We start from the raw sequence: 14,154 nt of genomic DNA on the forward strand, positions 1-14,154 counted from the left end.
CCAACAGAACAGCAGTAAGTAAAAACCCTGAACTGCACAGCCCGACTCTGAGTCTTCTTACCATCCACACTGCACCACCACTACCACCATCCTCTACACCTGACCCCCTGAGGCTATACCCCTCCCGTTGGGGGTTATACTACCACAGCTGCACGTATACCACCAGCCTCAGCGGACCCTGCTGCAGCGGCGGCCTTTTGACCGCAAATCAACGGGTGGCGTAGTCGACACTAAGAACAACTAATAACATCTGTAAAGACTGCCACACACTGAGTTTGACACCCTGGGCACGGACCGGGTCGCCGCCACTCGGAGACTACAACCCCCATCTGATCCGGCTCCGGGTATTCCCCAAACAGCACTGGCCCAGGGGGCGCGTCATGTACACAGTGACTGCACCAGCAGAATAGTGAGTGCAGCTCTGGGGTATAATACAGGATGTAACTCAGGATCAGTAATGTAATGTATGTTCACAGAGACTGCACCAGCAGAATAGTGAGTGCAGCTCTGGAGTATAATACAGGATGTAACGCAGGATCAGTACAGGATCAGTAATGTAATGTATGTACACAGTGACTGCAGCAGCAGAATAGGGAGTGCAGCTCTGGAGTATAATACAGGATGTAACTCAGGATCAGTACAGGATCAGTAATGTAATGTATGTACACAGTGACTGCACCAGCAGAATAGTGAGTGCAGCTCTGGAGTATAATACAGGATGTAACTCAGGATCAGTAATGTAATGTATGTACACAGTGACTGCACCAGCAGAATAGGGAGTGCAGCTCTGCAGTATAATACAGGATGTAACTCAGGATCAGTAATGTAATGTATGTACACAGTGATTGCACCAGCAGAATAGTGAGTGCAGCTCTGGAGTATAATACAGGATGTAACTCAGGATCAGTACAGGATCAGTAATGTAATGTATGTACACAGTGACTGCACCAGCAGAATAGTGAGTGCAGCTCTGGAGTATAATACAGGATGTAACTCAGGATCAGTAATGTAATGTTTGTACACAGTGACTGCACCAGCAGAATAGGGAGTGCAGCTCTGGAGTATAATACAGGATGTAACTCAGGATCAGTACAGGATAAGTAATGTAATGTATGTACACAGTGACTGCACCAGCAGAATAGTGAGTGCAGCTCTGGAGTATAATACTGGATGTAACTCAGGATCAGTACAGGATAAGTAATGTAATGTATGTACACAGTGACTGCACCAGCAGAATAGTGAGTGCAGCTCTGGAGTATAATACAGGATGTAACTCAGGATCAGTAATGTAATGTTTGTACACAGTGACTGCACCAGCAGAATAGGGAGTGCAGCTCTGGAGTATAATACAGGATGTAACTCAGGATCAGTACAGGATAAGTAATGTAATGTATGTACACAGTGACTGCACCAGCAGAATAGTGAGTGCAGCTCTGGAGTATAATACTGGATGTAACTCAGGATCAGTACAGGATAAGTAATGTAATGTATGTACACAGTGACTGCACCAGCAGAATAGTGAGTGCAGCTCTGGAGTATAATACAGGATGTACAGTGAATTATAATTAATACAGCATAAGTAAGGTAATGTGATGCAACTAGTTTTACCCTTTTAAATATCCTGAGTAGTTATAGTAACATTATTTAGCTTTTTTTCAACAACGATAACAACAATTCTGTTACAAATTAACAAAATACATTAAAATCCAAGTGTAACAGTGAATATACGTGAGATGGGGATAATACACATATCAGAAACAGAAAGAATTTTTTCTGCACATTTTTAACATGTTTTTAAATGGATTTCCATCAAGTCAGTACGAGACCTCTCCTTGTTTGCCCTGTACTGGGGTTTTCTATCAGCCTTAGGCTTTGTTGCTGAGTGGTATTTTTGCAGCATTTTGTCGCTGTGTTTTTTGTCTGTAGAATAGAAGTTGTGTTTTACAGCATCAGCAAAAACAATGAGACGTTTTGAGTCTTATGCACACACAGCTTTTTATTCCTGACTGAATTTGCGCAGTGCAGCATTTGAAAATCTGCAGCATGTCAACAATTTCAGCATTTTTGCAGCATTTTGTTACCCATTCAAAGTATTGAGAAACTGAAAAAATGCAGCATACCATTTGTGCTGCCTTTTTACAGCGTTTTTTGCAGCATTTTTGGTGAGTATGAACGTACTGAAGAAAAATCACACATTGTTCACACCAAAAAAAAAAAAACACAGGAAACAAAAGCACCAGAAAAACACAGCAAAAATGCAGCAAACAGTGAAGGCTCTGGCTGCAGATAAAAAGCAAAAATGCAGTGTGTGAACATAGCCTAAGGCCTCATTCATACGTTAGTGATTTTTCTTGTATGTAAAAACACGGTCCAAGTTTCATGAGTGTTTTGGATCCAAGTTTCATCAGTGTTCGGTCACTTTGTCAGTTTTTATCATCTGTGTTTCATCAATGATTTTTCAGAAATTGAAATTATTTTTTCAAATTTTGATCCATGATTCAAATCAAAAATGGACATGTTGTGATTTTTTTGCGGAGCACATGTGAACAACCCCATAGACTAAACTGGGCATGTGTTCTATCCGTGAAAAACACAGAACATGTACCTGACTCACAGAACTCTGAACAAGGAAAGCCTAAATAATGGTAATGGGGGTCGTTAAATAAAGCCATTTTGTCCAGGGAACAGCAATTGAGCCCCTTTCACTTGTATAGTGCGTGCTGCTGATCAGGAGAAAACCCCATAGATTAGAGGGGGTCCAAGAGGTAAAACTCCTACAGATCAGGATGCTATGGCATATGCTAGCGATATATCGGAACATTCCAATTGTTTTCTGCAAATACGTAGAAGATAAATAAAATCTTTTCTATTTACATCAGTGCAAGAATGTACATATCTATATCTGGACACGTCCATCCTTCCGTCTATCTATCCATCCCCTATCCTTCCATCCGTCCATCCATCAGTCTATCCAACCATCCATCTGTCTATCCACCCGACCATCCATCTATCCAGCCATCCATCCATCTATCCACCCAACCAACCATCCATCCACCTATCCAGCCATCCATCCATCTATCCAGCCATCCATCCATCTATCCAGCCATTCGTCTTTTTTGGCGTACATCTTGCTATCATCCAGCACCTTTATGGCCCAAATACTCTTTTCCTTTCCAGCTTTGGTAAATTTTAAAATTACTTGACAACAATCGTCAGGATGACCTATCAACATTGAACACAAAATTTACAGCAAAGAAAACATAAAAAATACAAATATATATCCCTCTGAGAAGGTTAGGGGGAGAGAGGTCCATAGGCAGCCATGTGCGAAGTGGGATTAGTTCTGTTACCACGGCAACAGAACCTTTCTGACATTCTATTTTAAACTGTCAGCAGGATTCTAGTTGCTATGGATAACTTTGTCTTTATTCCTAGCATCAGATAACAGCTGGAATCTGATTGGCTACAGCAGACAACACCTCCTTTTCCTATTGGCCAGCATATCTCCTCTGTGTTCAATATAAATTAAGATGATTGTAGCTTCCATGGTGGATGTCAGACGTCGTCCTTACTGACCGCAGTGTCCTCAATATGTGGATGTCAGACGTCGTCCTCACTGACCGCAGTGTCCTCAATATGTGGATGTCAGACGTCGTCCTCACTGACCGCAGTGTCCTCAATATGTGGATGTCAGACGTCGTCCTCACTGACCGCAGTGTCCTCAATATGTGGATGTCAGACGTCGTCCTCACTGACCGGATCATGTAGTAGTCCATTTTCACATTGCTCAAGGTTCTTGGGCTCCAATGGGAATTTCAGTCACTGTCTCAATGTTATACACCCGTTGTTTTATTATTTTGGGAGCTTGTTGGGATGTTATTATCTGGTTTACGGTTGTGGTGCGCGTTCAGTAGGTGATAAAATCCCCTTCGTCCCTTTTTCCAACACAAATAGCATATTATGGCTGCAAAGACAAGGACAACTGAACCGACGACTATTGCCACAATCCATGCAATACTAAATTCGACTGTGGAAGAAAGCAAAAAATAAAGATTAATTATTAAAAATGTTAACATTACCTCTATGTGACTGATATAAATATCTAGAATTATTCACTCTGAACTCAGGGGTTCATAAATAGAATGCCAGAATGACAGTGAAGACTGACATTGAAGGGGTAGTTTCATAAATAACATAAAATATATCACTAGAGTTGAGAAAAAAAAAATTGCACTGGCCTGGTCTGGTGCCTAGCCCCATCCTTCATGGCAGCCAGTCTTCACTTTCGTGACCAGCATTCTGGGCGCCCTTGGTGCTTAATAGGCCGCATGAAGTACATCATGATGTTGGGAGCCGAGTAATCACCAGCTGCACCCATCATGCTGGCCTTAGGATGCCCGCCACAGAAGTGAAGACTATCCTAGTCCGGCTACCATAAAGGACTGGACTGGAAGTCAAAACGTGGCAGTCAATATTCTCTGCTCAACTCTAAAATTAGATATACAGTTGTGCTCAAAAGTTTACATACCCCGGCAGAATTTTTCCTTTCTTGGCCTTGTTTCAGAGAATATGAATGATAACAAAAAAACTTTTTTTCCACTCATGGTTATTGGTTGGATGAAGCCATTTATTGTCAAACTCCTGTGTTTTCTCTTTTTAAATCTTAATGACAACAAAAAACATCCAAATGACCCTGATCAAAAGTTCACATACCCCAGTTCTTAATACCGTGTATTGCCCCCTTTAACATCAATGACAGCTTGAAGTCTTTTGTGGTAGTTGTGGGTGAGGTTCTTTCTTTTCTCAGATGGTAAAGCTGCCCATTCTTCTAGGCAAAAAGCCTCCAGTTCCTGTAAATTTCTGGGCTGTCTAGCATGAGCTGCGCGCTTGAGATCTCTCCAGAGTGGCTCAATGATATTGAGGTCAGGAGACTGAGATGGCCACTCCAGAACCTTCACTTTGTTCTGCTGTAGCCAATGACAGGTCAACTTGGCCTTGTGTTTTGGATCGTTGTCATGTTGGAACGTCCAAATACGTCCCATGCGCAGCTTCCGGGCTGATGAGTGCAAATTTGCCTCCAATATTTGCTGATAACGTGCTGCATTCATCTTTCCTTCAACTTTTACCAAGTTTCCTGTACCTTTGTAGCTCACACATACCCAAAACATCAGCGATCCACCTCCGTGCTTTACTGTAGGGATGGTGTTCCTTACATCATAGGCCTTTTTGACTTCTCTCCAAATGTAACGCTTATAGTTGTGGCCAAAAAGTTCAAATTTGGTTTCACCACTCCAAATTACCTTGCTCCAGAAGTTTTGAGGTTTGTCTCTGTGCTGTTTGGTGTATTGTAGGCGAGATACTTTGTGGCATTTGCACAGTAATGGCTTTCTTCTGGCGACTCGATCATGCAGCCCATTTTTCTTCAAGTGCCTCCTTATTGTGCGTCTTGAAACAGCCACACCGCTAGTTTTCAGAGAGTCCTGAATTTCAGCTGATGTTATTTGTGAGTTTTTCTTTGCATCCCGAACAATTTTCCTGGCAGTTGTGGCTGAAATCTTTGTTGGTCTACCTGACCGTGGTTTGGTTTTTACAGAGCCCCTGATTTTCCATTTGTTAATCACAGTTTGAACGCTGATGACTGGCATTATCAATTCCTTGGATATCTTTTTGTATCCCTTTCCTGTGTTATACAGTTCAACTACCTTTTCCCGTAGATCTGTTGACAATTCTTTTGCTTTCCCCGTGACTCACAATCCAGAAACGTCAGTGGCTGGATGAAAGATGCAAGAGTCTGTCTGGATCCCAGAAACTCACTCAGCTTTTATGCACATACACTGATTGCAAGCAAACAGGTCACAGGTGAGGATGTTACCTTTAGTAGCCATTCAAACCCATTTGTGTCAAATTCTGTGCATGTTATCAGGCCAAAATCACCAGGGTATGTGAACTTTTCATCAGGCTCATTTGGATGTTTTTGATTGTCATTAAGATTTAAAAAGAGAAAACACAGTAGTTTGACAATAAATGGCTTCACCCAACCAATAACCATGAGTGGAGAAAAAGTTTTTTTGTTATCATTCATATTCTCTGAAACAAGGCCAAGAAAGAAAAAAATTCTACCGGGGTATGTAAACTTTTGAGCACAACTGTGTATATATAACCACCAGCCCATAGAAAATATAATAAATTTATGATTTCTACAGGTCCAGATGCTTAAACTCTCATGGATCCCAAAAATGGGGAATGTGAATGGAGCAGTAGTGAGCATGTGCGAACATCACTCATATAGACAGTGAATGAAGCAGCGGCCACACATGCTCACTACCACTTCCCTCAGAGGACTTTTGAACCCCTGTCTCATGATTAGTTTCAGACCCCACATAACTCTTTTAAAGAAGACCTGTCACTGGATCTTTCTTTGTTTGAACGTTGTACCTCCTGTTTCACTGATTCTGGAACAGTTTTTCTTTTTCTTCTGCACCCCTTCGTTCCAAAGTTATGCCCCTCAGAAATAATGATGCAAATTTTCCCTCCAGCCAACTGGGCGTATACCAAAGAACTACTCACGGGTGTTTGCTTTTTCTCCTCTGATGATGACCAATGAAAACACAGCCACGCCCACAGAGAAGTTCTGTGATATACGCCCAGTTGGTTGAAGTGATAATTTGCACAATTATTTCCGAGGGCCATAACTTTGGAACGGAGGGGCACAGAAGAAAAAGAAAAACTGTTCCAGAATCAGTGGAACAGCGGCAATTAGGGTAAAAGAATGGGGGCTTCAGTGAAAGGTTCTCTAAAATTCCTTGACCTTGTTACTCACCAGGCTTGATTGTCACCTCCTGATTTGACTTGGCTTCCCCGTGTGTGTTCCTGGCCAGGCAGGTATATGTTCCATTATGCGTGTCTGCTGCTGTGTGGATGATGATTGAGCTGTTATCCGGGGAGTATATCACCTTGGCATTATTGGGGAGCTGCCAGCTGTATGTAGGAGCCGGGAGCCCATCCGACTCGCAGGTGATGTTTAGTGGATTTCCTGCTTGAATCGTTGCATTGGTTGAAAGAGTCACAATTGGACTCAACGGTGCGTCTGAGTAAATAAAAAAAGAAAAAACATGATAAAATATTTCCAAATTTTAATGAAAAATGCAGAAATTACATTCCTGGAGGATGGAGGAGAAAGAATCAGAAGATGACCACAATAATAGACATTCCCCATGTTGTAAATATGACAAGAATTTGTAGGACACTGAGATTTCTTCTAAGCATACAGTATAAATTAAGGAGACTTTAGGCAATGCTTGCTGGGAAAAAAATGCAAAATAGTTTGTCTCGACTCTTCATCGCCACCTATGGGAGGGAGAATGCTATTTATCTGTGAACATATCATTTTTACAGCTTTTTTTTTTTTGCTTCTATCAGCTTCAGGGAAACCTGGTAATAAAGTTACTAAATGTATAGCAAATTATCTATTAGGCAAAGCTGAGATCGGGCACAAAAAGCATGTGATAGCCTTGAGGACCCGGCGTACCCATGCATTATATTGATTTCAATAGGCATCATGTAACATGTAATGCGTCATTTCCTATTCGGAGGCTGCAGACACTTGGTGCCACATTTATTATCAGATTACAGATATTTGTTGATTGGAGATAGGGTTACCTGTCTTTGGCATGAGATATCTGCACATTTTTCCTACAGCTCCAACTACTGGAGAAATGTGGTATTACATGGCAGCCTTTCAAAAGAAGCTGAGTGCCTTAGGGAAGGTGGTGATTTTCAGCAGCTTCTCTACCTCCTGCATTTGATGACTCATTAAAAAGGTAATTATTGAATGTACTGGTAATATGTATCTTCCAGCTTTCGGGAAACTACAGGTAGCAGCAGATTGTTCTACGCCGTATACTCACAATGCAGTCAGGGTCATAGCAGCGGACTTACATTGCACTGTGACGTTGACATCTTTCAACTTGTCTCCTTTTGTGTTTGTTGCCTGACACTTATAAATCCCGGACATGTCTCTCGTCACCGTACCCGAGTCACTGATATTATGTTTACCACTATAGCATTTTACTGTCGGCTCTGGGTTTCCATCAGCCCGACATGAAAATGTTCGTCTTCCTTCTACAAGAAGTAAAGTTGAGGGACATAAAGTTTCAGTGAACTCTGGGGGGTCTAAAATGGAAAAAAGAAACAAATATATCACAAATTATTGATGGCCGACACATCACATGACCTTTTTAGTATCCCTGCAATATGCCAGAAAATTGGATTTTATTATGTCGTAATGTTAAACAATCACACAAATATCTATCTCATATCTATCTATTGTAAGGGAAAACTCTCATTAGGGCTTCCACGGACAGACTTTGCTCAAGCCACTCCACTTAAAAAGGCCTCAGGGGAACCTTTGTACAGGGATCTGGACTTACAGCAGGGTCCCCTAGGTTGCATCCATGGAGTGGTGTTGGCTCCTGGGTTACATCCATGGAGTGGTTGATGGAGAAAGCTTGAAAAGGAGAGTCGACAAGTCAGATACAGGAAAAAGTTAGAAGTGAAGTACGAGATCAGGAGATAGGTGAGGTCAGAGCCAGAAGGACAGGGACAGGAGCAGAATCATCAGGAAAATGGAAGGTTAAACCAGTCCAGGGTCAACAATGGCTGTCAAACAAGCCAGGCCGGGTAGCAGGGTATCACAAGAAAACAGACCAAAGTCAGTACCTATAGCTGGCAACTCCCAGCAAACTGATGGGAGTTTAAATAGGGTGTAGCTCTTCCCAAATCTCACGGCGGAAGGCTATTTACACCTGCTGTTTAACTGCCCTGCAGCAGCACTCAAGCAGTGTGGCACCACAAGTCCCAGCCACACTTATATGTTTGGCAGGACAGTGTCTGCTTTTTTAATTGCCGTCCATAAAGTAAGTACGGCGCTGCCTAGCGATCGAGGCAAAGGTTGTAGATGCAGGTTCAGATAAGAATGTAGCATCTATCTTTCTACTTTTAGGGGTCTACATTTACACCTTTAAAATTATTTAGATGAACTCCAGGCTTTGGTGGAGCCTCCATGCTTGACTGTAGTGGTTGGCATTAAAAAGCTCAAATATGGCTAGAAACCACTCACAATGTACTTCTAGGGTCTGTGTGTCCGATCTGGATATGTTTAGATTTCCAGTAATATGTGCCTTGCAGGTGATGGGTAGGCTCGGAGTCCTCCGGCTTACAGTGAATGTGTGGATGACCGTAGAGTTCTCAACCGACAGCACTTCTTCACCATCCACAAGAATGGATAGAACATAACCCTCCGGATATTCATTAGTTATATTACAAGAAGCGGTCACCTTCTGATGCAGGTCTACAATGTCGCTGGATAGACCAAAAATAAAGGCAGGATGTTCTGAAAGGAAGATTGAAAAAGTGTTACTATGAGTATAGGCAACACCTGTCATTCTAATGGCACCATAATTGGGCTACGATGTATCCAAAGAGGGCAAGTACTACTACCATTTTGCACTTTGACACCATGGTGGCCACATTGTAATATGGGGTTGGTTGGGCACCCGTGTAATCTGTCTCACAACTTTTTCGGTAGATATTCTTTGGCTTAAAGGGCTGCTGCCATCAAGGACATTTATGGTGCATCGTTCAGATAAGTAATACCCCATAGGTGCGAGTACTAAACCTGGGAGCTACATCTATCTTGAGAACATGGCCCCTTCATGCATTGCCAGGAATGGATTGGTGGCTGTCCATGCAGCAAGAGGCCTCAGCTCTGACAGAAAGTAATTGAGAGAGTCACCTCTCTATTCTTAACACTGCACAATTTGGTCCAATTCTCGAGATACAGTCGCAAATCAAAATGACTCAGTCCCCATTATAAAACCAGTTCATAGCAAAGTTTCTAAACTTTCTATTTTTATTTTTTGCAATAAGCCAAGTAAACAAGAACTATTTAAATAACACAACTAATGTTATAAGTGGTATAACCAAATTCAGCACAATTTTACTGACTACTGCAGTCTCATGAGAAAGCAGTTTTGCAAAATGAGGGTAGTCTCAAGAGCACCTGACATAATTGTGAAGAGATGGCAGCAGGGAGACCCCGCAGAATCCCACCGCTGCCACCACTTGTGATGAAATGGCACCAGAGGGACCCCTCAGAATCCCACTGTTGCCACCAATGTGATGGATCTCCACCCTGCCATCCACCTGACGTCACAATTATGTCAGACGGAGCATGTGGTATGGACCGGCCCTCTGCACCTACGTGACGTTCCGCACCCCCCTCAAGAACGTGTAAGGTCAGATTGGTACAGTTCTTCCCCGACACCCCCTGTCCATATGGGTACAGGAAGGCACCAGGGAGTGAGAAGAGGAGGCACACTCAGTCACTGACGTGGCACCACACTCGCTCACACCCCTGACAGGCTGAGGGGCTCTTTCACTAGCTCCAGTGAATCAGTGCCTGGTTGGCCTGGGAGAGCTGCCACAAGTTTCTATTTGATATAACGGACTTATATCGGGCTAGAAACCCGCCCGGTAGTGTGTTCATTGGACCGAACAACAGACATGAGTGATTGACATGGGATTGTATTGAATATTCTTTACAGTAATAATCAAGGATACATCAGCTGTTACCTCTTGAGATAAAACACATCAAATACCTGGACTGGCTAGGGCTTTGGAGAAAACATTTCAAATATCTGGACTGACTAGGGCTTTGGAATGGATAATACACATCAAATATCTGGACTGACTAGGGCTTTGGAATGGATAATACACATCAAATATCTGGACTGACTAAAGCTTTGGAGAAAATACGTCAAATATCTGGACTGACTAGGGCTTTGGATAAAACACATCACAAACTTGGACTTCTGATTCTTCTATATAGCTGGACTTACCATAAATATTAACTTCCACGGTTGAGTCCTGTGTCAATGTAAATAAGTTAGATTCACATCTAATGGTCTTCAGTCCCAGACTTAAGTAAGTGGTATTTAGCTCAGCCATGCCATTTTTGATTCCTTTACTTGTCTGGTCAATGGTGACATTAAGTTGGTTGTCTTCAAAGAGCATCTTCAAGTTCACATTTTCAAGGGGAAATGCATTGGCAATCTGACACTCCACTGTAGTCAAGGTCCCTTTTTCTATCCATTTTTGCACTGATATAACAGGGCCTTTTGGCAATGCTGATATTATAATAAAAAGATATATTAATGCAAGGTAGATAATTCAGAAATATATGTTGTATATAGTGAGATATAACATGTAATAAAAGTTTTTATAAAATTCTAGTATCTTTTATTTAATTAAAAGAAATCCAAATCCTCTCATCCCCTTCACTCAGTTATACAGTAACACGATGAAATTGCATCTGCAGCTACCACCAGGGGGAGCTCACAGCATAGGGATTTTTACATAACTGAATGACACAATAATATCATCATATACAGTGTGCACCACCCCTAGTGGTGGCAGAAAGAATTACTTTACTAGATTTGTTTTTTTCCTAAACTGCTCCTCATTAAAAAGATACATTATGGGGACCCAGACCTTTTTGAATCCTTCTAGGGCTGTGGTGTATAGTGCCATGTAAGAGTTTTGGCACCCCTGGTCAAATGATCTCAAAAGGGGCTAAAGTTAAAGATGACACATTTCCTTTGTATTTTTGGCAAAAAATATATATATAGTCTTCGTTTTGTTTTTTTTTTTCATTTTAAAAATTACGAAAAGGAAAACGGGCCGATGCAAAAGTTTGGGCACCCTTGGAGATTTGTGAGCTCAGATAACTTTGACCAAGGTTTCAGACCTTAATTAGCCTGTTATTATTATGGCTTGTTCACCATCATCGTTAGGAAAGGCCGGTGAAGCAAATTTTCCAGCTTTATAAAATCTTAGCCTTCTCTAACCTTGTGCCAAAAATCAGCAGCCATGGGTTCAGCTAAGCAGCTGAAAATGGTGGAGGCCCACAAAGCAGGAGAAGACTATAAGAAGATAGCAAAGCGTTTTCAAGTTGTCCTTTCCTCAGTTCGAAATGTAGTTAAGAAATGACTCGCCCCCTGGGCCGTGGGGCACTCGGATCCGGGCAATAGGGAAACGGTGGGAGTAGTAGTGGCAACCCGGTTCCGTGGCTCAGGGTGGTCAGGCCAGTGGTAGTCCGTTATGTGCTGATGTTTATGTCCGACTACGCCACCCGTGGATTTGCGGTCATTAGGTACCGCCGCTGCAAGGCAGACCGCTGGGGCTGATGAGGTGTGCAGCTGGGATGGTGTGACTTCCCACGGGAAGAGTGCGGCCCCAGGGCAGTGTAGTGGATGTTGGGAGTGATGGTAGTGAGGGTCCCAGTGCTGATAGTGCTGGAGAAGCAAGGAGCACACAGACAACAGGTTGCAGTCCAGGGTCTTTACTAGAACAGGTAAATTGACCCATAAACAGTCCCGGCTAGGAGGGGGACCTGGATGTCTGAGAGCAACGGGGAAATTGGCCCTGGTCAGGGTGAGGGTGTAGGCCTACCGTGCTTTCTGTGCTCCTTCTGACTATCTCCTCCTGATAGGATAACAGCCCACGTTTCCGAGCTTTCCGTGTATTCTCGCCTGTATGGCCTGCGACGTGGGTTCCTTTCTGCTCCGAGCCTTGTACGGCTTTACTGGTCCCTTCGGTTGTGGCAGGGCCTTCAGGCTTCTTAGGCCAAGGAATATACAGTCCCTTGCGGACTGGTTGTCTGCTGGGGGATGTGGAATCCTCCCAGCCTCAGACACCAAAGTCTGGTAAAATTAAGTCTTTTCTCTGCCAAGACAGGCTCTCTTCGCCTCTTGTCTCTGGCTTGTGGCTCTCCTCCTGCCACACTTCCTCTTAGGTGCAGTGCAACTTTCTGTCCCTGCTCTGCTGAGACACGTCTCAGTCCTGAGACAGGTCATCTGGGTTCTCCCTAACCCTGCCCCCAGCACCAGCTTTTATAGGGGCAGCCTGCTCCCCCTACTGGCCTGAGACAGGAGGCATTGCATGCTAATGTTCCCCTGACTAGAGAACCTCCCCCTTGCTCTCAGACACAGCTTTAATACATTTTGTGGCATCCAGGCCAGGGTGACACAGAAACAGCAGATAACAGGAACAGTGGAGATCAAGATAAGGTCTGGAAGACCAAGCAAATTTTCACTAAGAGCTGCTCGTACCGTTGCTAAAGAGGCAAATCAGAACCCCCGCTTGACTGCAAAAGACCTTCACTTCAGAAAGATTTAGCAGACTCTGGAGTTGTGGTCCATTGTTCTGCTGTTCAGAGACACCTGCACAAATATGGCCTTCATGGAAGTCATCAGAAGAAAACCTCTCCTGTGTCCTCACCATAAACTTCAGCTTCAGAAGTATGCAAAAGAACATCTAAACAAGCCTGATGTGTGGCACCCCAGGGGTCCGGTTGCCACAGTGGCATTGCCTCCCTCAAAAGAGGTAATGCCATGCCTGGAAGCAAGCAGGGATCCCCTAGTCAGGTATACTAACATGCAACACTTTCCTGTCTCCAGACCAGCAAGGGGAGCTCATCCCCTTAGCAACTGGGATCTGGGGGCGGGGTTAGTGAGTCTTAGTGTGAGGAGTTGAAGTCAGGACGTGGAAGAGAGAGGAGCCAAGAGTGTGCAAAGCAGTCATCAAAGCAAAAGGTGGCTACTTTGAAGAACCTAGAATATAAGACATATTTTCAGTTGTTTCACACTTTTTTGTTAAGTATATAATTCCACATGTGTTAATTCATAGTTTTGATGCCTTCAGTGTGAATGTACAATATTCATAGTCATGAAAATACAGAAAAATCTTTAAATGAGAAGGTGTGTCCAAACTTATGGTCTGTACTGTATATGTATATATATATATATATATATATATATATATATATATATATATATATTTTTTTTTTTTTACAAAGTCATCTGTAACTTTAGGCCTTTTAGAGATAATTTCATCTTCAACTTGCTTAACTATTCACAATAACAGGGTTTCCCAAACTTTTACATGTCACTGTATATGCCTATTTCTTTTTGTTCACATTTTTAGGCTCTTAAAGGGAAGTTATCATCAGAAAATGACATATTGATGAGATCAGAGTTTTGTGTTAGATGTATTCTGAATTATTTTTGGCAACTTTTTTTTTTAATTCCAATCATC

The 14,154-nt window shown here is 42.7% G+C and overlaps 1 protein-coding gene across 1 annotated transcript in view; it reads right to left on the bottom strand.

Moving 5' to 3' along the window:
• Positions 1–3,164: 3,164 nt before the first annotated feature.
• Positions 3,165–14,154, bottom strand: part of LOC141166918 (intercellular adhesion molecule 1-like) — a 278,027-nt gene continuing 267,037 nt past the window's right edge. Inside the window, exons 6-10 of the mRNA XM_073654099.1 lie at positions 10,899–11,186; positions 9,119–9,391; positions 7,939–8,172; positions 6,821–7,087; positions 3,165–4,027 (exon numbers count right to left, since the gene is read on the bottom strand). Of these exons, the coding sequence (XP_073510200.1) occupies positions 3,834–4,027; positions 6,821–7,087; positions 7,939–8,172; positions 9,119–9,391; positions 10,899–11,186 (1,256 nt within the window). The 3' untranslated portion in view covers positions 3,165–3,833. The remainder of the gene's footprint in view (positions 4,028–6,820; positions 7,088–7,938; positions 8,173–9,118; positions 9,392–10,898; positions 11,187–14,154) is intronic.

Source organism: Phyllobates terribilis, unplaced genomic scaffold (assembly GCF_046119375.1).
Source record: "Phyllobates terribilis strain yellow unplaced genomic scaffold, ASM4611937v1 Scaffold_11__3_contigs__length_659146591, whole genome shotgun sequence".
Classification (NCBI taxonomy): domain Eukaryota; kingdom Metazoa; phylum Chordata; class Amphibia; order Anura; family Dendrobatidae; genus Phyllobates; species Phyllobates terribilis.